The 25,375-nt window shown below is 39.0% G+C and overlaps 1 protein-coding gene across 5 annotated transcripts in view; it reads left to right on the top strand.

The window, feature by feature from the left end:
• ORC3 (origin recognition complex subunit 3) overlaps positions 1-25,375 on the top strand; it is a 69,176-nt gene that overhangs the window by 42,574 nt on the left and 1,227 nt on the right. For 3 of the 5 annotated variants that reach the window (XM_023508982.1, XM_012813805.2, XM_023508983.1), the window contains 7 exons: positions 177-256; positions 10,945-11,075; positions 14,466-14,545; positions 15,828-15,928; positions 21,073-21,214; positions 23,780-23,896; positions 25,040-25,119. In XM_023508982.1, coding sequence (XP_023364750.1) covers positions 177-256; positions 10,945-11,075; positions 14,466-14,545; positions 15,828-15,928; positions 21,073-21,214; positions 23,780-23,896; positions 25,040-25,119 — 731 coding nt within the window. The remainder of the gene's footprint in view (positions 1-176; positions 257-10,944; positions 11,076-14,465; positions 14,546-15,827; positions 15,929-21,072; positions 21,215-23,779; positions 23,897-25,039; positions 25,120-25,375) is intronic. The other 2 variants (XM_003803426.2, XM_023508981.1) reach the window with 2 other exon arrangements.

Genomic DNA, 25,375 nt, shown 5'->3' with positions numbered 1-25,375 from the left:
GTAAAGACTTTTGTTCTTATAAGGCCTCATCCACATGATATATGCCAAGTCTGTTGTCATGTAAAGAAAATGGTTTTTAATAACATACTTTTTTTGTGTGTTGATCATGTGTGATTTTGCCCAACTAGTAGTATAGTGTCACTTTGGTTCCTCACGAATGCACTGCTCACTTACAGATCAGAGAACTGTACTGCATGTGTTTAGAAAAGAATATATGGGATTCAGAGGAGTATGCTTCGGCTCTGCAGCTATTGAGGTAATATTTTTTCCTGTTTTTGTCTGCTCTAAACCTGCCAGTAAGTAGCACCTTCTTCTAGAACTCTGCCTGCTAAAAAGTTTAAGTAGTCATGTTGTGGCTAAGAGGATTTGGATATATCTTACATGTATCCTTGTAGCTTAGGCTGTTTTTAATGTAGCTACTATCCATTTCTTTGCTGGTTTTAGGGAGCACCATGATTGAAGTCAAATACTGATACTACACTAGGAGGGTTAACTTTGGATCATTTGAATCCAGCTGGCTTGATATCATGGCAGGGACATCATAGAAAGTGAGCTCACCACGCCCTGACCTGGTTGGGTGAAGTGGAGAAACAGCATCATTGGGTGATAGGCAGCCAGTGGAAGCAACAAGTAGTCGTCAATGGGTGTGATGCCTTTCCTCACCTAATGTGGCTCTATCCACATTAACACAAAATTTTTATTTAATATTATATTAATAAGATAGCTTAGTGTTATTAATCAGGTATCAAAGATCACTTACTATCTCTCACAAATATGCTTTTTAAAGTTACCAGTTGTATTTCTTTGATTTATTTCTTTTATATATATATGTATATATATATATATGGTGGCTTTTCAGTCTTCCATAAAAATAATAACCACTTAGATGGTGAGGAAGGGAAATCAGATGTGAGCTTGGTCTCCTCACACAGTGCTATGATTTTCCTCAGAGGATGTAAATACTTACATGAAAATATTATAAAGAAGTCTAAAAACTGAACATTTAGTAAGTCTTGGTTTCTTCTGTACCCACAATAAAGGAGCAGATGGGCACAGTAGGAGGAAAGTTCACATTGAAAGAACTTTCAGTCCATAGACTTAATAATGCAAATAATTAGTGATCTAGTAGGTGCAGCTTAGCATAGGAAACCAATTGCATGCTATCTGGTAAAATAACTCCCCATGAAAACTAGATTGCCACTGAAAAGCTGTTTTATTTCATTTTTTAAAATCCCAAAAGGACATTTCTATATAAGAGTTAATATAAATCATTAAGTCCTCAATTTACAGGAACATGACGGATCAGCTGGACCTGAAGGACACTGCCTTCTCATATCAGTACCAACGGGTTCTTGGACTGAGGGTAATGAAAGGTGTCCCCCGCATCCTAGGGGAATTGACTGTCCCTTCTGCCCCCCATCAGTTGAGAATTACTCATTTAGAATTATTCTGTTTACTTTCAAATAAAGAAATCAAGGCAGGAAGCATTGACTTGACTGCAGTTGGCAGAGCTGGAATTTAAATCTGAAGCTTCAAAATCTCTGTTCTAATTATTTGAGAGGTGATAATAAAAGGAAATTTATGGGTTTGCGGCTAATAGTCAATGGTCAGAGTGTATGCATAATTTAAAAACGGAACAGCAGAGCAGGCTTCTGTAGACGCAGACATCAGCCCTCCAACCCTGACACCGGCATAGAGCACAGACGTGGAAGTGAAGGGGCTACAGTGTCCAGTCTGCTCCTCCCAGCTGTAGCCTCTGAGCTTGCTGCAGAGACAAACTTAGAAACTGAAATTGAGCGATAGCTGAAGGAATGTACTGTAGGCTGAAAGGATTTATTCTGATTTCTGAGTAAGGCTTTTGATTCAGCTCAACTTTATTGAGTTAAAAAGAAACATAACCCAAAAAATTATATTAACATTTGGTCACTTTAGCTTAATTGAAACAGACTAGAAATTTGAAATCTAATTTAAATAATGTATCATCTCCTGATTTTGCAGATCAGCTTTAGATATTTAAAGATCTAATTAGGAAAAGTGACACAGCTCTACAACCTCTGATATGCTTCCTAATGTAGTAATAATCTAATTCATTATTGTCTACATTTATTCATGGAGGAGATACATAAGACCGTACTATTAAAATACAATTTCTTTTAGAACAGGGAATTCTAGTCTTGAATTTGTATCACATCAGGTCTTCTACCAGATAGGGTTGTGGTGAAATGAAGCAAACAGTTGAAATTCTGTTTGAAGCAAAAGATGTTGAGAGTTACTGGTTTTTGAGTAAGATTTTCAGACTTTACTGTGCGTAAGAATTACCTCAAGTGTTAAACATGTAGGTTTCTGCTCTTTTTCCAAACATTCTGATCAGACTGTTATGAATCCTGGTGTGGTAGTTCAGCAAGAATCTGCATTTAATTTGTGCTCCAGCATGGCTGAGACCAGTGGCTCACGCCTGTAATCCTAACAATCTGGGAGGCCCAGGTGGGCAGATCGTCTTGAGCTTAGGAGTTGGAGACCAGCCTGAGCAAGAGCGAGACCCCATCTCTAAAAATAGGTGGGTGTTGTAATGGGCACCTGTAGTTCTAGCTACTAAGGCTGAGTCAACGGGATCACTTGAGCCTATGAGTTTGAGGGCCACAAAGTGCGACTCTATCTCAAAACAAACAAACAATTGTTCCAGCATATTCAGACAGGTGGTCCAGGAACCATATTTTGAAAAACATTCTTCTGGGAAATAAAGGTGAATAAGAGAAAGGCAAACAAAAAATCAAGGAAAAAAACAAAACCATCAAAGGAAAAGCCTTAATTTGTGGAGAAGCTGAATGGTTTTAGGTGCCTGATCTCAGATTGATTCCAGAAACTGTGGACCTGAGCCATTCCCCTGCTAATAGTGGGCAATAGTTTTTATCTTAGTAAAGAGAAAGAAGATTTAAATTTATATTTAAGTTTTTCTTTTTTAAGCATTTAGTGCCTGTTACCACTTTTTCTGCTATTAAAAATGAGAAGGTAGTTAAGAAATTTTTACTTTATTTCATTTCATTTCATTAACTTTTTGAGACAGAGTCTCACTCTGTCTTCCTGGGTAGAATGCTATGGCATTATAGCTCACAGCAACCTCAGACTTTTGGGCTCAAGCCATCCTCCTGCCTCAGCCTTTCAAGTAGGTGGGATGACAGGTGCCCACCACCACACCCAGTTAGTTTTTCTATTTTTAGTAGAGATGGGGTCTCACTCTTGCTCTGGCTGGTCTCAAACATCATAGCTCAGGCAGTCCTTCCGCCTTGGCCTCCTGGAGTGCTAGGATTACAAGCATGAGCTACACCCAGCCTAAGAAATACTAATTTTAAAAACTCAGAAGTAACAATCAAACTTAAGTTTTACAGCATTTTTTTTTTTAATTTCTTGCTTGTGAACTTAGAGTTATAGAATTAACCCTTGATATTTGGGGGTAGATTGGTTTCAGGACCTCCCAAGGATATCAAAATCCACAGATGTCATAGTATTTATTTGCATGTAACTATGCACATCCTCCTGTATACTTTATATTACTCATCTCTATATTACTTATAATACCTAATACAATATCAATGGTATGTAAATAGTTGTTACACCATATTGTTTAGGGCAGTGGTTCTCAATCTTCCTAATGCTGCGACCCTTTAATATACTTCCTAATGTTGTGGTGACCCCCAACCAAAAAATTATTTTTGTTACTAATGTTAGGAATTGTAATATAAATATCTAATATCAGGGGACGCTTGTGAAAGGGTCATTCAACCCTCAAAGGGGTCTTGAACCACAAGTTGAGAACTGGTGGTTTAGGGGATAAGGACAAGGAAAAAAGTCTGTACATGTTCAGTACAATTATTTTCAATTACTTTGGATCTACAAATGCAGAACCTATTATTTTTTATCCATATTAGGTTGAATCCACCATTGTGGAACCTACAGATATAGACAGCTGACTGTACTTTTGCATAAGTAGAGGATTATGTATATTTTAGCTTACTGATGTCTTCAACCATGTGATGGAATTAAATTCATTCTAGCATGCAGTGTTCCACAAAAGAGCACGGTGTCTCACAGAGGGCCCATGACTTCCTGGTGCTCCCCAGATGAACCAGTTTGAGAACCGTTCACTGTTGGGGTCGAGGCCGCGGACCCTCATCTGGTTGAGAGCCAATAGGGAAACGATGCTGGAGGAATTATGATAATCCACACAAGCATCTCACACCAAGTGGCAGACTGGGACGATATAGCAGTTCTCTGGCTTGCTTCTTCAGAAGGTTTTTATTGATCTCTAACATAAAGCACATATGCAAAATGCAAAAAGGCGAAAAGATAGGGGTAAAATAATCCCAAGTTCCCAGAAAGATTGGATCAAGAGAAGGGCTGGATAAACAGGAACATAGAGTAGGGGATTGCTAAGGAACGTGGAAAGGATGGAGGGGAAAACCAGTTTTCATCCCCACAGGGGAAGCAAGCCAGGTTCCCTAAGCTAACTGCAAATCAGGCTTTCATTTCACCTTAGAGCACCAGTCCCCAGCCGTTTTTCACCAGGGATTGGTTTCATGGAAGACAGGTTTTCCACTGGTGGGGTATGGATCTGATAGGAGGCAGATCACCTGCTGTGCAGCCTGGCTCCTCGCAGACGCTGGACCAGTACTGATCTGTAGGCCTGCAGTTGGGGACCACAGCCTTAGTGAAGGAGCCTGAGATCATGAAATTCTTCTTCATTGCATGGTTATTGTGTTGTTTATCCATTCAAAAAAAATTTTTTTTTTAGTGCTTCATTCACGGAGCCACTGATCTGATGACAAAGATGACCCTGGTTCTTACTATACAGAATTTTGGTCAAGTGAGAGATTCAAGGTAGCTGTAGTACAGGAGCCAGTTTGACTGGACATGTAACCTCTGTGAGGTCAGACAGCTCTGCAGAAGAATACTCTAATAGGAAGTATCAAGGCTTAGGAGGAGTTACAAACTCACATACACTTTGGGTTTCTGTTTCATTGTTATGATCATATAGAATTACTTTCTTGTGTTAGTCTTTGAAGATGATCTCTGAGTCGTTTTCACTTTTTGTTTTCTTCTTGTCTTCATTGATATATTTGCAGATTTGAGTTCATATATTTTTCAAAGCTGCTTTTTAAAGTCCAGGTGTCTGTTTTGAACTTGAGAACTCATCAGTCAGAAGATCTTTGCATTAGTCATGGATTGGCCAGTTTCACCTAATAGCCTGTTCTCATAATTAGGCATTTATATAATTAGCACTTAACCAACAATTACAGGGTTTTTGCATGGTGAAGCAGAACACGCCATTGCCCTGCAGAATGCTTGCTTTGAATGACTGCTAAATGATTCTCTATCTTAGTTAAGAAAACTTTTTTTTTAATGACAACTTATAAAGTGCTCTTAACACAGTAAGTATCACAGGCCTTGTTTGAACCATTTATCTGATGGTGATATAATCATTTCTTAATCAAGTTGGGTAAAGATGAATAGCTCTTTTGTGGCATTGATGTGACTTAGACATTTTTTCTCTTTCTCTTTAATCTCACATGGTAGCTTTCAAACTTCTTAGTCTATTTCTTTTGAAACAAATCTTGGTTGGACTGCACCAGAAGTGAGAAGGGTATCGTACTGTCCCTGTTTCCTCTCCAGCTGATCACAAATAGGCATCTGCACTCCATCAAAACTAGTGTTATCAAAGTCACCAGATACCTCTATGTTCCTAAATCTGATGGACAATTCTGTCTTCATTTGCATTAACCTATCAGCATTTGACAGAATTCGTTATTTCTTTCGTAATGACTTATAGGACTCAAATTCTCTGGGTTTCCCCTTCTTGGGTACATGCTTCTTGTCAAGCTCTGTTAGTGCTTTCTCCTTCCCTGGGGGCCCAACACTACAGTGCCTCAGGTTTAATTATAAGCCCCTGCCTCTTTCCTGAGTGCCAGACTGTCATGCTACCTGCTTATGTAATACCTGCATTTGGCTATCCAGTACAAATCTCAAAGTTAATGTGTCCAAGTGAACTCCTGATTTTCCCCCTGAAACCTGTAATTTTCCTGTAGTTTTTCTATCCTTCTGATTGTTCATTACAAAAGCCTGGGCTCTGCCTTTAAATTTATCAAGGATCATTTGGGAGACCGAGACAGGAGGATCGCTTGAACCGAAGAGTTTGAGGTTGCTGTGAGCTAAACTGATGCCCTGGTACTCTAGCTCAGGTGATAAAAAAGAAGTCTCTGTCTCAAAAAACAAAACAAAACAAAAGCCTTTCATTAACTCCCCTTCTCACTGAATAAAAGCCACAGTCTGTGACGATGCTGCATGCCCTGCCATTGCCTCTGCCCGTGCCCTGCTGCTCACTGTCTCTCCATGTCAGTCGTCTTGGCCTTAGTCTTTCTTGACTAAGGCAGACACACCCCACCCCACCCTCTATAGACCTTTTTTGCATCTACCCATTTTTCTCTGTGCCAGGAAAAACTCTTTTCCTAAATATTTGCATGACTTTCTTTCATTACATACTTGATTGAATGTCATTTTTTTTAATGAAGCTCTAACCATTTACAAATTGAAGTCTCTCCACACCCCCGGGGCTCTCTCCTTACTCTGCTCAATATATTGGATATATATTATTATATCCAATAATATATATATGGATATATATCATTTCCATAATATGTATCAGTTTTTAACACATAAATGCATACAATATGGATAGCTAGATAATGTTTATTGTCTGTGCCTCTTCTACCACCCTGCCTCCCACTTAGAATGTAAATTACTGAGGACTGATCTTTGTCCTCAGTATGCCCTCAGATGCCCAGATGAGTTCCTGGTCCATGGGCATCTAATAATTGTCTCTGGAATGGCTGAGTGGTTTCATGAATGATGAAGGGGTTGAAACCCAGTTGAAGTCTGTGAAAAGAGCTGGCCTAGTAGCTAGATACATTTAACTTTTTATTTGAGATGCTATACATGTTCTTGGAACCAGTTAAATTTTTTACTTATAGATTTTAGTTGGTTTCAAGTGATCTTGTTCAGTTAAATTTGCTTGACCCAAAGTGCTTGCTGTGGTCCCTCTGGAAAACTAGCAATGCTTTCTGATACTATCCCTACGCTATATAACTTTGAGAACCAGTCCTCTACTGTTAGTAATTTGCACTAATTAAATCATACCATGTAGTAAAATATGCTTTAGTTATTCGCAACTTGTAGTTTTCATTTTTTGTGTTTGTTTTGTTTCATTTTTATTGTGGTGGTCATTTTGTTTTGTACCATGGATGCTGTGTTTTGAGATGCAGTGTAACATGGTCGATAAGAACATGGATGCCAAGCTAGACTGTCTCGCTTCCAATTTGCGCTTTGCCAGTTACCAGCTATGGGCTCTGGACAAATTACTTAAGTTCTTTGTGCCTCTGTTTTTGTCAATTCTAATGTGAAAAATATACCCAAGGGAATTTTGTATCATATGAAAGGACTCTTGATACATATATATGCCTCTTTTTTTTTTTTAAGACAGTCTCACTATGTCACCCTTGATAGAGTGCCGTGGCGTCACAGCTCATAGCAACCTCAAACTCTTAGGCTTAAGCAGTTCTCTTGCCTCAGCCTCCCAAGAGGCTGGGACTACAGGCACCCGCCACAATGCCCAGCTTTTTTTGTTGTTATCGTTGTTTATCAGACCCTGGTCAAACCTGCCAGCCCCAGTACATGTGGCTGGCGCCCTGACTACTTAGCTACAGGTACTGAGCCCCACGTATGTGCGTCTTAATGTACATGTGGCTGGCGCCCTGACTACTTAGCTACAGGTACTGACCTGTCATCATTACTGTTGCTGTTGCCCAACATCATTGTTTATCATTGCTGTATAATAGCCCATGTTTTAAAAGTGTGATATCATATTTAATCGGTGCCTTATTTCATGTGCATTTAAGTTGTTCTTAATTCTTCCCTACTACAAAAGACAGTCATGATCATGAGTATGTGTTTGCACATTTGTATAATTATATGCACAAAATAAATATGTAAATGTAAGCTTTCTGAGTCTAAACTATAAACATCGTTGTACAATATACACTCATACCAACAATATATCAGTGTATGTTTCTCACAGTTTTGCTCATGCTGGGTATTATCAATATGTTTTCTTGTTTTATTTTAGTATTTTGTAACTGGTAAGTTAGTTTTTTCTTCTGCTCTCATACCATACTCACATTTTCATTCTATCTGAAATGTATTTTTTTTTTTGTATAGTGTGAGGTAGTGATTTAATTTTTTCGAGAATTAATTCTGTTATGTAACATTTCTCCAGTGATTTGAAATGCTCCTCTGTCATGTAGAGAGACTCCTGGGTGTACCTTGGACTCTTTCTGGGCTCTTCTTTTGGCCATCTGTTCCCATCTAGGTACCACCTGACTATAACATCTTAGTTAATGAGCGAGTGGGTTTATACCTTTTGATGATACTAACAGATAACTCAAATATACTCACTTTGTTCCTTTTTTAGAACAATTATTATTATGGATACATTTTAGAATAATTTTATTGGGTTTTAAAATATATCCATGGGAATATTGTTCCAAGCAGTACTAAAAATGTAGAAAAATTTAGGAAGAATTGTATCATTACAGTATTATTAAAACTTAAAATGTTGGTTCATTATTCAGGGCTTTCATTTTTTTACAGACATCTTAAACTTATATTATGAAATGTATTGCCATGTATTTTGTAGTTTTTGTTACCATTTTGAATATGCTTTTTTCCCACTACATAGTTTAATATAAAATATTGATTACATGTATATGGATGTATCATACATGCACAAATATTTATCTTATATTTACTGACCTTTTTTCATTCTCTAATGCATTTACAGTTCTTAGATTTTCTAACTTTACAGTGCTATCATGTGCAAATAATAAATTTTATCCTCTTTTCTACTGCTTATGACCACTTGCTTCTTTTTCTTAATTTATTATAGCAACAAAACTTTTAAGAATGATGTTGAATAGTGGGTGATAGGCGTCATTGATTCTTTGTATGAAAAGCCTCTCAGTTAATGACTTTATTGAGTGGGTTAAATTATTATTCTAATCACCCTTACCTCAAATCCTGGCTTACATTAAGCCAAAGAGTACTTGAGAAAGTATAATATCTTCTTCTACTCTGGAAATAATAAGAACATAATCTTTCCCTAAGGATAAGAGGAGTGATAACTCTGAATCCTTAGAAATTGACATCTGCATGAAAGATCGACTTCCTCCAATCAAATGCCACATTAAAAGTTATGATTTCAAAACTCCATGAAATAATGCCCCTTTTTGGCATTCTAAAGATAAATAATATCTTGGGCTAAGCTTGACCTTCTTCAATACTCAATTATTTGGAACTCAAAATGGATAAAAGATGTGGCTGCCTATAGCTGGGGAAGCTGACCCTCAGTGTGCTGCTAATCCAGTCCAACCCTGCCAGCATCACCTCCCAGCCTCCTTTCCCCTCCTCACAGGCAGCTCTGTGATTCCTTAGACGCTGAAAATGCTGGTCTTATCTACTCAAATAGGTCAAAAGGTTAGGTGTCGTAGATGGTGGCTGAGTTAACTATCTCATCTGGGCAATAATTGAAAGCCAGAAATGTTCAGTCTCAAACATAAGCACGAATGAAAGGTCTTGGCTTATTTTTCTCTGATCTGTTATCTGCTTTTCACTCACAGATAAAGATTACATAGATAATTATTGAGAAAGAAGAGAAATTTTATACTTTCTCATAAAACTGCAGAAAAATTTTCTGTCCGTATGTAGTTTCTATATTTTGCGGTTGAAAACTTGGGAGGGGGGGTGGATTTAAATTTTGGATGAAATAACCAGTTTAATTTTTTAGTCGCCATAGTCTACTTAGGCTCAAATCTCTTTTTCCTAACTTAGTAATATTAGTATTTCTCTTAAACTTTCTATTATGAAAAATGTCAAATATAAGTTAGTTGTCTTGCAGAATGGTCCATATTCTGGATTTGTCTGATTGTTTCTTCATGGTTAATACCAGGACTTTTAATCATTACAGGTTTAATGATTTAAACCCGTTAGCTGAGAATAATTTGTATACCTCTATAATGTCCCCACTTGATAATTGCTAATAATGATCCAGGTCCTATTCATGCTATGACTGATTGTGATCTTAGTGAAGAAATCCTCTAAGCTCTGAGAACAGGATTCTAATTTCAGAATATCTTTGTTTTAGCTCCATTTCTAACAAAGATTTTCTCTATGGCCTTGAATAAGTTACTCAGTCACTGTGCTATAAATAACAAGCAGAATTGCCTATCTTGTATAAAGCTCAGTGGATTTACTGACTAATGTTTATAAAGCACAGAGGACATATAAAGCATAGTCGAAGTGATAATAATTGGAGAAATGATTATAATACTTGGATTTTTAGTCCTTTTAAACAAATTTGCATTTAATGTAAGTGTCATAGCCTCTGTAGACACTTCCTGTCTCATATGTATGCTTAGATAAACCGACATTAAATACCTACTGTGTGGTAATTATTGTGCCGAGTTCTTCAGATCTTATTTAATTTTTAAATCATGACCTTTAAGATACGTGAGTTATTACAGTATTTTTATTTTGTAGACAAGGAAACCAAAAATTAGACACGTATAATAAACTTATTCTATTTTACAAACATAGTAAGTGTCAGAGGCAGGCGATGAGCCAAGATTTTTGTAAATCTTCTGAGCTAAGCTCTATCATCAGAACCCTTCAAGAATACTTTTGAATGTCACATACCTTGAAGAAAATATCAAAAAAAGTTGGCAGCTATTAGTAAACAGTTTATATCATTTCTAAGCAGAAACATTTCATATGTAGAAAATGTTTGTTAAAAATTTTAATATTCCAGTTAGATTATATCTCCTGTCACTGTTTCTATTCTAGAATGTTGGCAAAAGATGAACTGATGACCATACTTCAGAATTGTATCAACATTTTTAAGTCTTCTGAAAAGTACCTTGGCAGTACAGCAAAGAGAATAGAAGAGTTCCTGGCCCAGTTTCAGAGCCTCGATGGTAAGAGAGAATATCCTGCTAATTTTCCTGGCCATGACAGTCATTTAGCTGAAAGGACATGGAAAACCCCACCTTCTGATGCAGTGAGTGATGAGGAGATAAAGTAGTTCACGATTAGTCATTATGCCAAGCCTCAGAGTAGCACATCTTAAATTAACAAGGTTAAATATTTCTCTTCTATATTTGGTTTAAACAATTAAGTGCATCAAATGAGGAGAAGAAAATTCTTTCTCCAGATGGACAATTTGTAGGATTTATCTAAAAAAAACAAAGAGACATGAAAAGAAAAGAAAAAAGGATTGGAAAAATTAGCAGGACATCATAATTAAGTACTCCTTTTAGAAGTTTTTTTCTTAAGCATTTTGTCAGGTTTCTTATAGATTTCAAAAATACCACATAAATCATTTGTAGACCTGAAAAATTAATAGTTACAAACTGCTTTTCACAGCAACGAAGCTCGTTGGCATGCTGACTGACAAAATATGCATGAGGCTTATTTTATTTTTTATTTATTTATTTTTTTTGAGACAGAGTTTCACTGTGTCGCCCTGATAGAGTGCCGTAGCATCACAGCTAACAGCAATCTCAAACTCCTGTTCTCAAATGATTCTTATCTTGCCTCAGCCTCCCAAGTAACTGGGATGACAGGCGCCCACCACAATGCCTGGCTATTTTTTGTTATTGTAGTTGTCGTTGTTTAGCAGGCCCGCATCAGGTTCGAACCCGCCAGTCTTGGTGTATGTGGCTGGTGCTGTAACCACCGTGCTACAGGTTACAAGCCTCGAGCCACATGAGGCTTATTTTATTGGATTTACAAAATGTTGACTCTTTCAGTTCTGAATTAATTGCAGCAGCCTGGCACTCCCCAGTGTTGGAAGCTTACAGTTCCTTTCATTTTGTATGACCTCCACATGATTGTTATATGTCCTGAATGCTTGGGGTGCCTGGTTTTTGTAGGGAGCCATGCTCTGTTTAGGACTTCTGGGTTCTAATGGGGTATCACAGATTGACACTGAGAAGTTTTTCATGGGCTCTTGCTCAAACAAAAACCAAATATTGGTGTACACCTTTTACTTTCCTTGATTTAGGAACAAATTTTAATGGAGTTTGAGGAAAGAGGCAGCTTCATACATAATAAGTCCATAGATTTGGACGGAGCATGGTGAGAATATCTTATTTGGAATGTCCTTTCTATGTTTGCTGAGTGTTTCTTTGTCTTAAAAATCCTTTGGATTTAGGAAACCACTTTTTCAGAAATTCCCCTACTGTGGCTTCGTAGCTGTAATGCAGAGTGCCTGATAGGTGCTCAGTCATGGAAGAAAAAAGAAAAAAAATTGCCTGACAGGAATGGCATAAGCAGTCAGAACCAGGAGGCTTTCCACGGGCAGTAAGGGACTTCCTTCCAGGTTATGTGTGGGTGTGGATCTTCTGTCACCATAGCATTTTCTGAACCACTTTTTAAAACATAAAACCTTTAAAGTACTGTACGTTGCTATTATTGGGGTCGTGTAGTCTAGTGACACCCAGGAACTGAAGTCCAGGAAGAGAAAGTAACTTGATTGAGATTACAGAGCTAGCTAGTGGTAGGACCCAGACCAGACTCCAGCTACCAGCTCTCATTGGTTTATTTCTCATTGATTTCCCACAATTTAAATGCCCCTAATTGTAGTCACTGTACCAGTGAGGGGCCAACCTCAAGTACATAAATAGATAAGAAGCTTAAAAGAATATAAGATAAATAAATTTCAGTCTTTTATAAAATTGGGCTCATGAGGATTTCTATAAAAAGAAATTATAGATATAAAATTTTAATTAGAGTTCATGTAATATCCATTAAGCAAATTCTGTGACATGCTAATAGTAAATAAAGGAATGCAGCTTTTTAGAATGGGAAGATTGGAGATTAAGATGATTAACAGTCCAAAGAATAAAAGTAGGGCCCAGTGTTATATCAGATTTGTTTGGTTTTTTTTTTTGAGACAGGAGCCTCTAGCTGTCCTCCTGGGTAGAGTGCCATGGCATCACGCTCACAACAACCTCCAACTGCTAGGCTCAAGCGAGTCTCCTGCCTCAGCCTCCCAAGTAGCTGGGACCACAGGCGCCCATCACAACACCTGGCTATTTTTTGGTTGCAGCCATCATTGTTGTTTGTTGTTTGGCGGCCCGGGCTGGATTTGAACCCGCCACCTTGGATGTACATGGCTGGTGCCTTAGCCACTTGAGCCACAGGCACCGAGCCATCAGATTTGTTTTTAAGACTCTGCTGCATGTTAACGAAATGGGACAAAGAATTTGGTCTATTATTTTAATCTTAAATTACATCTTTCTTGAAATAGGAATTATCCATAGCTAAAAAGAAGTAAGATTTTTCAGAGCAGTGCTTATTCTTAGACTGCATCCTCCTGTCACAGATTTGGGTCACACAAACCTGGTGCGGGTCAGGTCTCTAACACTCACCCAGCACTTGGAAGGGGTGAGTGTGGGCTCCCTGGAAGCATATCCGCACATCCTGTTGCTAAGGCTTCCTGTCTCCTTTGCTTCGTATCTAAGAGGGTCATTCACAATGCTTACACACTGCCCCTTTATACTCCAGTTATGTTGTGTCAGAAATAGTGCGTCAAAAGATAAGGACCAGGTTTATAGATAGTGTTGTTTAGTCTTGGCATAATTAAAGGAAAATAATTTAAATTTTATAATTTTTTTGAAAAACATTTTATAAGAGCACAAATATTCAAGGCTTTTTTAAAAATAATTTTTATTTTTCTTGAATTTTGTACTTGTTTTAATTTGAAGTTTTTTTATATTTTATTTTATTTTTTGAGACAAAGTCTTACTATGTTGCCTGGCAGAGTGCTGTGGCATCACAGCTCACAGCAACCTCAAACTCTTGGGTTTAAGCAATTCTTTTGCCTCAGCCTCTCAAATAGCTGGGACTACAGATACCCACTGCAACGCCCAGCTTTTTTTTTTTTTTTTTTAAGATGACAAGGTCTCTCTCTGGCTCAGGCTGGTCTTGAACTCATGAGCTCAGGCAGTCCACCTGCCTTGGCCTCCCAGAGTGCTAGGTTTATAGGCATGTGCCACTGTGCCTGGCCTACCAGAGGCTTTTTGATTTTGGTTTGAGGAGTTTGGTTGGTTGTTTTGTTTTCATTGTGGTAACATTTTTAAAATTCAGTAGCTGAGTTTTTGAAGACCTCCCTACAGCATAAATTATGTAATGTTTATTGAGCTTCAGAGTCTGAAAGAAATCCTTTTATCTGATGGAACCTTAATTCCTTGCCACATTTAAAAAAAAAAATAGGTCAAACTTCACTTCCTTTAAATTAGTAGGAATGTTGTTCTCTTGACGAGAGTTACCTCAATTGCTGTATATCGGTTTTGTTTTAAAAGCAGATGCCAGAGAGGAAGAAGATGCTTCAGGATCAGAGCCGAGGGGGCTTCAAAAGACAGACCTCTATCATCTTCAGAAGGTCAGGTCATTTATCTTTCTAGCTACATCCTGTGATGCTCGGTCTGTTTAGTTTGTGCACTAGATTAGCTCTGTCTGGATGTTTTTATTTTCCTTTATAAAATAGAACCAGGAACAAAGCAGACTTTGTAACTCACTCATAAATGGAACATCTGTTCCTCTCATGCGGTCTTCATTCTGCATGTGTGCAGTCTGGAGTCCACTGGCCAACACAGGTGGGAACTGTTCTGTTGTCCGAGAGAAAAACATAATGTACAAGTAAGTCAGGGAAAATGGGAACGTGGTTGCAAAAAGAATCTTATTATCTGATACATTTATTTTTCTGTTTGATCAAACTGAGTGATTCAGAAGAGCCTAACTCACTCTAGTTGCTTTTCCTGATTTTTAATGCATATTCACAGTATAGAGCAGAAATTGAGCCACACCATATCCATTGTATTCTTTACTATCTTTGTGCTGTGATGCCAAGCTGTGATGAATGTAGAGTAAAATTTCAACCTAAGTGAAACACAACTTAGGGACTATTGTATTAGCATGGCAAAAGGCAAGGATTTTGGCGGCACCTGTGGCTCAAAGGAGTAGGGTGCTGGCCCCATGTGCCAGAGGTGGTGGGTTCAAACCCAGCCCCAGCCAAAAACTGCAAAAAAAAAAAAAAAAAGGCAAGGATTTCCCCCCCCTTTTTCTGTAAGTCCTTTTCTTAAATGAACTAGTAGATGTGAACAATAAACACTCTACCATATAACTTAATAAGGAAGTGAACTGCCCTTTTCCTCCTTCCCTGAAAATTTACTTAATATGTATTATAAAGAGGAGCGATCCTTTCCAGAGTTTAAAAAAAAAAAAAGCTAGTCATGGTGGCCTTGGAATCCTGTCCAAGGCAGGAAGATCTCTTGGAGAGGATTTTGAGACCAGCCTAGGCAACATACGGAGACCCCCATCTCTACAAAAAATTTTTTTAAAGTAGCTGGGTGTGATGGCATGTACCTATAATCTCAGCTACTTGGGAGGCTGAGGCAGGAAGATGGTTTGAGCTCAGGAATTCAAGGCTGCAGTGAGCTATGATTGCATCACTGCATAGCAGCCTGGGGCAACAGAGTGAGACCCTGTCTCTATTAAAAAAATAATAATAATAATAAATAAAAAGTATAATCTTGTTCTTGTTCTTTACCTATATGTCCTATCTAATGGAAAGCACAACAGCTGCTCAAGCTGAGCAAAAGGGCTCCTTCTGAAGGGCTATCTGTCTCCAGAATCACCAGAAAAAGTTTATTCTTTTATCATAGTCTTTATTAGAAATGAAGGAGTTAAGAACAAGAAGTAAGAAGCAATCCAAGTTTGAAATACTCAGAGAAAAAGTTGTGAACTTCATTGACTGTCTAGTGAGGTGAGTCTAAAAAATCATGCTATTTTTCCAAATAATAGTGGTATAATAGACATCCATCACCAATCCCGGACATTTTCTCCTAGTTGAGAGTTTATGCTTTTCAGGTTTCTCCATCCAACCTATAATTGTCATCTGTATTTTCCATTTTTATTAATGTGTCTTAACTGAGTGACTTAGTTTATTCTTTTACTTATGAGTTCAAGAGCACAGGCTTAAATTTGATTTAGTTCATTGGGCCAGGTAGGGAGAGATAAGGAGATAGAATGTGTTTTTCCTCTTTCTAATAACAAAGTATTTATATTATACTGTCTTTCCTAGTAGTAAATGTCAGAAAACAGAGAAGACTAGCCCTGCTGCTCTATTTTGTCCAAAATAAATAACTTCCAGTGCTGAAAAATACCTACCAGTGCAACTTTTATCAGTGCTAAATTCATGCCGAGGGCCAAGCGTGGGGCTCATACCTGTAATCCCAGCCCTCTGGGAGACTGAGGCAGGAGGATCCCTTGAGCTTAGGAGTTGGAGACCAGCCTGAGCAAGAATGAAATCCCATGTCAACTAAAAATAGAAGAACTACCCAGATGTGATGGCAGGTACTTCTAGTTTCAGCTGCTTGAGAGGCTGAGCCCAGGAGTTTGAGGTTGCTGGGAACGATGATGCCATGGAACTGAACCCAGTGTGACAGAGTGAGACTCTCTAAAAAAATAAACAAATAAAAAATCAGTTCATGCTGAGACATATATACTGTGTGAATTTAGAAGTCTCCTAGTGCAACTTGTATTTTAAGATGATTCTTTTTTGGAAATCCAACCATTGTTATTCATAGATTTCCCAAAAGCCAGTTTTATGCAGTTGTGTCACAGCACCCACATAAGCTACTTTTTGGGAAGTTAGGACATGCTACAGAGAAGAATGAGAAGTGTATGAAAGAAGACAATTTAATAATTAAAAAGTAGAAAAAACCTACTATTGTTTATTCTATTTTTTTTTTTTTTTTTTTGAGACAGAGCCTCAAGCTGTCTCCCTGGGTGGAGTGCCGTGGCATCACAGCTCACAGCAACCTCCAACTTCTGGGCTCAAGCGAGTCTCCTGCCTCAGCCTCCCAAGTAGCTGGGACCACAGGCGCCCACCACAACGCCCGGCTATTTTTTCTTTTGGTTGCAGCCATCGTTGTTTGGCGTGCCCGGTCTGAATTTGAACCCACTACCTTAGGTGTATTTGGCTGGCGCCTTAGCCACTTGAGCCACAGGCACTGAGCCTGTTTATTCTATTTTTAATGGCAATTCAAACCCAACAGCAGGCTATGCACTGAATAAAGTACTAAAAAAACAGCAACCCAGTTACTAAAGACAAAGAGTGCTTTTCTGACATATTACATATTCTTCCTGGAAGTGAAAAGCTGTTCCCAAGAGCCATGTGGGGGCAGAGTTACTGTTCCTAGTCACTGGGGGGGAAATTGCTAATATCATGAAAAAGGTCCAAAATAATCAACCAAAAAGGTCACAGAGAGAGCAGTGTGTCATAACCAAGTGCCGCACCAAAGCTTTGAGCTGACCTCCTGCTCAGATACTCTGTTTGGGAACTCAGTGTTCTCCTTGCCCCTGTCAGGCTGTCCTGTTCCCATGGGGCCTGGCCCCAAGCTGCTGACCATCCCTTCCCTCCATGCAGAGAACACTGTAGTCACGGAGAATAATTTGACAATGTGATTTGGTTCCTGAGGTCCTGCACATCCCAGATTGTAGGTTCTGAAACTATACCAGCCATTCCCATTTCATGGTCTTTGATTTAATACGTCTGCCTTTTTACCTTTCTGAGTGGGGGCTGAAAATGCTAAACACAAATGAAGTGTGCTGTGTGGCAAAATCACAAAATCTTACTGGGATCTACTGTCTTCATCAAGATTGTTTACCCCAGGAGGGAAGAGAATAAGATTGTAGCATGTCAGAGCTGAAAGGAACCTGAGGAGTCAGTCTGTGGCCCTTAGAGCCCAGAGAGAGACTGTGACTCACACGGGCTACTAAGTCGCAGTCTTCCCCCATCTCTTAGAAGGTGCTCCCCCTTTCCACACAGCCCTTCTGAAGACCACAATACAGATGGAAGAGCTTGGCATTCTGGAGAAAAGATGTCCTTGAAAGATAAACTTAAGCAGTAGACTTTAGAAGACAGGGTTCATAGTATACCATGAGTAATTTAATTCTTGGCAAAGTTAAGAAAAGGCAAGAGTAAGTCACCAAATCTTGGGAGCTGAGAATAAATCGGCACTTTATAAGTTACGGTTTTCATCAAAATCAAGCTTCATCTTTGTAGCCCTTATTGACACTATTTCTACCTGTTCCCTCAGAACCACCTAAGAGGGGGAAGACTTATTTATGAACTCTGAACTGAATCCAAAATGAGCATCATGCGGTGCTCTGGTTTCTTCTCACTGCACATACACTGTAGAAGTATATTTCTATGTTTATGTCCAAGTCTGCAGCCAGATAAAAATTCTCATGTATGATTTTGTTTTGTCACTGTTGCTGTTCAACTATTGTAGCCTAGTAGAAGCAAAAGCAAATATTTTATTTTGCCTCTGATGGGATTTCTTTGAGGATATCCAAAAGGCCTTTTGCCTTGGAAATTGAGTAGATTTATGAACATTAAATGTAAAAATGTTAAAATAGGAGAGAAGTACAAATATGAGGCAATGTTGAGTTTCTAAAAATGACTATTTGGTTGCCTTGATAGATTTCCAGTGTTAATTACATAGCAGGGACTTCAATAAGATCTTTTAATGACAGCCATGTATAATAAATAATTTGAGAGTAATAGCATGAGGCTACTTTAGGAAGAGTTTATGGTCAGAAATTACAAATTGGTAGCCAGATATTCAGAGGGGCACTCAACATCACAGAAACCATTTCCTGCAGCTACAGCTAAGTTAAGTCAATCTTAAGTAATTGATTTATTTATTTACGTCAGCTTTTTTACCTTTCTGTTGTTAGCAGTGCTTGTCCTTAGTGAGAGTTAAATCAGAGTCATACCCTCTTGGCAGATAGGTTTTTTTGGTTTTTTTTTTTTTGAGACGGAGCCTCAAGCTGTCCCCCTGGGTAGAGTGCCGTGGCATCACGCTCACAGCAACCTTCAACTCCTGGGCACAAGCGAGTCTCCTGCCTCAGCCTCCCAAGTAGCTGGGACTACAGGCGCCTGCCACAACGCCTGGCCATTTTTTGGTTGCAGCCATCATTGTTGTTTGGCAGGCCCGGGCTGGGGATTCGAACCCGCCACCTTAGGTGTACGTGGCTGGCGCCTTAGCCGCTTGAGCCACAGGCGCCGAGCTGGCAGATAGGTTTTATTCCAGGTGACTCTGGGGATGGGAAGAGTATCTGGAAGTGTTGTGAGCAGGGGCCCAGCACCCCTCTCACAGGGAGGAGGATGGTGAAGATTGATGGACATGTTGACTTCCCTTTTTTTTCTCTCCTTTCCTTAATGTCACTGACCATACCAGGGCAGAGCTGCTGTTGTAGAGGGATTTTTAAAGGCAGTACTATCCTCTCCAGAAAGGGGAGAGAAAAATCAGCATATCTAGAAGAGAAGGCTGATGTCTCTTCCACTGACTGGGCTGAGGCAGCTGCTGTACTCTGCCGGTACTCTGGGAAAAGAAGCTGACATAGTCTGTCACAGGCCAAAATAGTTTACCTAGGGGGTGGACTGAGTCCCAGAAGTCTTCTTTATGGAGGCTCTGTGAGCCTTCTTTATGTGAGTTAGCTAACAACTGGTCACTTACCATGCTGTTTTGGGTCTGTGTTTGTCCAGTGTGCTGTCCTCTAGGCCTCCCAAGAACTGCGGCAGTGTCAGGTCACAGATCAGCTGATGAGTTCATTAAATATTCATAGTGAACTTTTTGTGCCTTAGTTTTTAAGTTCAGGCTTTTAAAAAATTGTTTTGTCATCTAGCTTATAGGTAGAAAAAAAAGAGAAGAATCCAAAGTTATGGTGAATTGTTTTTTATAATTAAAATTTTATGGATAATTTATTTTTCAATACTCTGAATAAAGTTAGCATTTTCTGCTTTCTGAAGTAAAGTCATTCTAATCATAAAAAACTTTTGAGGTATCATTTCCATGAAAGATATTAACTAAAACATTTTCTATGATCCAAAAGGAATTTCCTGAAGCCTGTGTTTAACACTGCCAAGAGTTCAGTGTTTACTATAGTAGAAAATGTGCATATCTGATTTCTATTAATTTTATTATTTTTTTTTTTGGAGACAAGAGCCTCAAGCTGTCCCCCTGGGTAGAGTGCCATGGCATCTCAGCTCACAGCAACCTCCAACTCCTGGGTTCAAGCGAGTCTCCTGCCTCAGCCTCCCAAGTAGCTGGGACCACAGGCACCTGCCACAACGCCTGGCTATTTTTTGGTTGCAGCCATCATTGTTGTTTGGCGGGCCCGGGCTGGATTCACACCTGCCACCTTGGGTGTATGTGGCTGGCGCCTTAGCCACTTGAGTCACATGCGCCGAGCCCATATCTGATTTCTTTTTTTTTTTTTGAGACAGAGCCTCAAGCTGTCCTCCTGGGTAGAGTGCCGTGGCATTACAGCTCACAGCAACCTCCAACTCCTGGGCTCAAGTGAATCTCCTGCCTCCGCCTCCCAAGTAGCTGGGACCACAGGCGCCTGCCACAACGCCCGGCTGTTTTTCGGTTGCAGCCGTCATTGTTGTTTTTGGCGGGTCTGGGCTGGGGATTCGAACCCACCACCTTAGGTGTACGTGGCTGGCACCTTAGCTGGTTGAGCTATAGGCACCGAGCCCCATATCTGATTTCTAAATAAATTACTTTAAGAAATCCATCAGTGCTTTCAGAAATTCTGTGTTAAAGATTTTTGAGAAGTGTAAATTAGGTATATTTGTTCATAAACTCAGAACTGAAATACATAGTTTCTTATAAAGAGTCTAGAGGAAGTTTTAAAAACATTATATAGATGAAGTGTAGTTGAGTGAAACTGTACATTGGGTATTTAGGTTTGTTTCCTTTGTATAATTTTGATTATTGTTGATTTTGGTTTTTAAATAAATTGTTTAGTCCTCTATAGAGGATTGACAGAATGTCAAATTGAAAGTCAGTGTGTGCTTATCTGAACGCTGATGGCTGACTCTGGCTGTTTCAGAGAGTACCTTCCACCTCCAGAGACGCAGCCGCTCCACGAGGCCTTGTACTTCAGTGCTGCCCAAACCCTCCGTGAGCACCTGAATGCCGCTCCACGCATCGCCCTCCATACTGCACTCAACAACCCTTACTATTACCTAAAGGTGAGACGTGATTCCATTGTCCTGCAGTTTAGCTCAGGTGCCAGGCTTCATGTCAGGAAAAGATTGTAAATTTGTATTTCTATTTTAATGGGTAGAGAGTTGGCAGCTCAAGGTTACACCCCTCATGTATTTTTAAAAATTCTTTAGAGTTCAGAGGGTATTTCTAATCCAGTAAAGATACTGCTCAGTGGCCAAATGATGCTGATAACTTTTGACCATGGTAAACTGCCCTTTGTGTGATAACACTAGTCATCAGCAATGAGACTTGGGAGTATAAGGAAGTGTTTCCTACAAACATAGCAGCAGATGTAGGTCTAACAATATGACCCAATGAAATTACTTGAAGATCCAAGTGGTTCTTTCTAGTGGACAAAAGAAATACTTTCAAATTTCACCTTGGATTTTAAACCAAAGAAAGATCTACTCTGAGAGAACCTACAGAGCAGGGTGCAGAGCACAGCCAGCACTCCACTTCTCAACACCACAGCAGGGCAGACATTACCAGTTCCTAGAGCATCTTTACACAAGAGAGTGCGAGACAGTTCACAATTTTAAAAGACAGCTTTCTTACCACTGGGAAAAAACTATATATATGTGAAAGAGTTGTAAGTTGTCGACTTAGGTAAGCACCTAGAAATCTTGACACAAAAGATACTTAAGAAGTGACTCCATAAAACCTATGACAAGCATCCCAACATCCTAGTTTCCTGTTGCAAAATGGCATACAAATATTTTAAGTATTGCCAGAGAATACATTGAAAAGGAACATAAAAATCAGTGTTTTCTAATGATGGTGGTAATAGGGAGCTTGAATAATCTCATATTAAAAGAAAAAAATCTAGGCCAGGTGCTATGGCTCACACCTGTAATCTTAACACTCTGGGAGGCCAAGGAGGATGGATTGCTTGCGCTCACAGGTTCAAGACCAGCCTGAGCCACAGTGAGACCTTGTCTCTAAAAATAGTCTACTGAAGAAGCCCAAGTGCCCATCAACCCACGAATGGATCAATAAATTGTGGTTTATGTACACCATGGAATATTATGCAGCCTTAAAGAAAGATGGAGACTTTACCTCTTTCATGTTTACATGGATGGAGCTGGAACATATTCTTCTTAACAAAGTATCTCAAGAATGGAAGAAAAAGTATCCAATGTACTCAGTCCTACTATGAAACTAATTTATAGCTTTCATATGAAAGCTATGACCCAATTATAGCCCAAGAATATGGAGAAAGGGGAGGGGAGGGGAAGGATGGGTAGAGGGAGGGTAATTGGTGGGATCCCACCTATGATGCATCTTACAAGGGTACATGTGAAACTTACTGAATGTAGAATATAAATGTCTTAACACAATAACTAAGAAAATGACATGAAGGCTAATGTTAACCAGTTTGATGAAAATATTTCAAATTGTGTATAAAACCAGCACATTGCTGCATTAATGTACACAGTGATGATTTAATTAAAAAAAAAAAGGAACATCAAAAAATGAAAATAAAAATAGTCTATTATGGCAGGCGCCTATAGTTCCAGGTACTTGTGAGGCTGAGACAAGAGGATTGCTTAAGCCCAGGAATTTGAAGTTGCTGTGACTCTGACACCACAGCACCACCCAGGGACAAAAAATGAGACTGAGTCTCAAATTTAAAAAAGAGAGAGAAAAAAATCAGTTTTTAATATATAAGTCAAAGATTAAAAATCTGGTTTCAGCAGTCTTTGGAAAGGACATAATATCCAGGGTGGAGTGTATATGTGAGATTTTTGATTTCAAATAAGTTGAAAAAACATTGATGGTTTCTATTTCTGTAGGGCTTAAGATCTATAGTGTTGACAACATAGTCTTGTCTTTGAAATTCAGATTACATCCCCCTAGTAGTGGTATGATGGTATTAACTAATGTAGTATAGTAACATTAGAATTCAGCTGATTGGCTCGGCGCCTGTGGCTCAAGTGGCTAAGGCGCCAGCCACATACACCTAAGGTGACGGGTTCGAATCCAGCCCAGACCCACAAAAACAACAATGACAACTGCAACCAAAAAATAGCCGGGCATTGTGGTGGGTGTCTGTGGTCCCAGCTACTTGGGAGGCTGAGGCAGGAGACTCGCTTGAGCCCAGGAGTTGGAGGTTTCTGTGAGCTGCGATGCCACAGCACTCTACCCAGGGGGACAGCTTGAGGCTCTGTCTCCAAAAAAAAAAAAAGAATTCATTTGATTACAAATGTTAGAAGTACCAGTTTCTTGAATATTCCAAAGAATTCCATGAGCTTTTTAAGGAGAATAAAATCCATTAGAGTCTCAGGATTAACAAATTATGATTAAAGTGAAAAATCAGCTTGTTTTCTGAAGCTGGGACTATTTTTCTAGTAAGCAACTAGAGAGGTTCTGACGTACCCAAACCTAAATAAGAACTAAGGATTGAAGAGTAGACTCACACTGATAAAGAAGGCCAGAAGGTTTCATGTACAGGTTTACTACTGAGTTTAGGTTAGGAGATTAGTCAGTGTCTGATTTTGTTTCTGATCATTTCTAAAAAGTAGTCATTTTAGTTTACCGTTGTTTTTTAGAATGAAGCACTGAAAAGCGAAGAAGGCTGCATTCCAAATACCGCCCCAGACATCTGCATCGCCTATAAGCTACACTTGGAGTGTGGCAGGCTGATCAACCTTGTGGACTGGTCAGAGGTAGGATAGGGGAAAAGAGCAAGCTGTGTGTTTGTTTAACTGTTCACAACAACTTTCCAGGAATTATTTTTATACTTCTAGTGCTTTGAACCTCATCTTTTTCAATGCCTTGTCTTTTGTTTGGAAAGCACAAATTGCCTCAAACTTCCAAAGTTCCCTAGGAAATAGTAACTCAGTGATCCCGGCTCCCAATCCCCTGCTCACTAAGCATGCATTCCCTAGTCAAGCCAACTGTGTGTTCACACCAGGTCAAAATAAATAAATAAATGCTAACCTAATAGTCAGCATTAAGCGAAAACTAAACAGTTCAGGTCAGTTCTTTTTTTTTTTGGAGACAGAGCCTCAAGCTATCCCCCTGGGTAGAGTGCTGTGGCACCACAGTTCACAGCAACCTCCAACTCCTGGGCTCAAGCGAGTCTCCTGCCTCAGCCTTTCAAGTAGCTGGGACCACAGGCGCCTGCCACAATGCCTGGCTATTTTTTTTGGTTGCAGCCATCGTTGTTTGGCGGGCCCCGGCTGGATTTGAACCCACCACCTTAGGTGTATGTGGCTGGCGCCTTAGCCGCTTGAGCCACAGGCGCTGAGCCCAGTTCTTTTATTCCACAAAACAAAATATATTATTCACTAGCATTTCCCTTCTTGCATAAAAGGAAAAAAATACAGATTTAGCAAGTCCAGAAGTACAAGGCATACTTGGCAAAGCGGTGGGTAACTGTTATTCTTTAAAATAAATAAATATTTTTTCCTTCCTCAGAATAGAATCGCAAAGATCTTAACTCTTTTGAAGCCTCTACAGATGTCTCGTGGCCATTAAAACATATGCATGGTTTGCTCCTTCCAAAAAAAATAGGCATTTTCCTGGGGTAAAAGTCAGGAGTAGAGGTTATCAGGCTTTCTTTACATTTTAACTTTGGGTTTTTTTCTTCCTTTTCTCTGCATACTTCTTAGTTCTCTGAAACAAGATTATTCTTTAATGTGTAATTGGTTAAGTGATCATCAGTGTAGTTTTAAGAATCTGGAAATAAATGCCAGTTACCAGCAGTAGCAGACCTGGTTTAATTACAGAACCATCAAAGGAAGTACAGTAAGACTGTTTGGCAGCTGTAAAGATTTTTCTTTTCTTCTGTCTTGTCTATTCAAAAGGCTTTCGCAACAGTTGTGACAGCTGCTGAAAAAATGGATGCAAATTCTACAATCTCAGAAGAAATGAATGAAATTATCCAGTATCCTTTTAAAATCATTTCTGTAGTATCTAAGAACACATAGAATATAAGTTTAATTTTTCCAGATCTACATTAGAGATTTATAAAGATGTGTTCCAACAACTTTATTTCTTGTTAAAACTGTACCGTGTCAGAATAACTAAAATTTCTAAATCTTTATTTTGAATTTCTAAAATGAGATAAAGCCTAAAATTTCTGGTGTCCAATTTATATCAATATCATTATTTAAAATTTACCAAAAATGAAAGTATCATTA

Source organism: Otolemur garnettii, unplaced genomic scaffold (assembly GCF_000181295.1).
Source record: "Otolemur garnettii isolate 467f Iridium unplaced genomic scaffold, OtoGar3 scaffold00303, whole genome shotgun sequence".
NCBI lineage: Eukaryota > Metazoa > Chordata > Mammalia > Primates > Galagidae > Otolemur > Otolemur garnettii.
The sequence above is the reverse complement of the archived record's forward strand: the minus strand, read 5'-3'. Positions and strand labels throughout refer to the sequence as shown.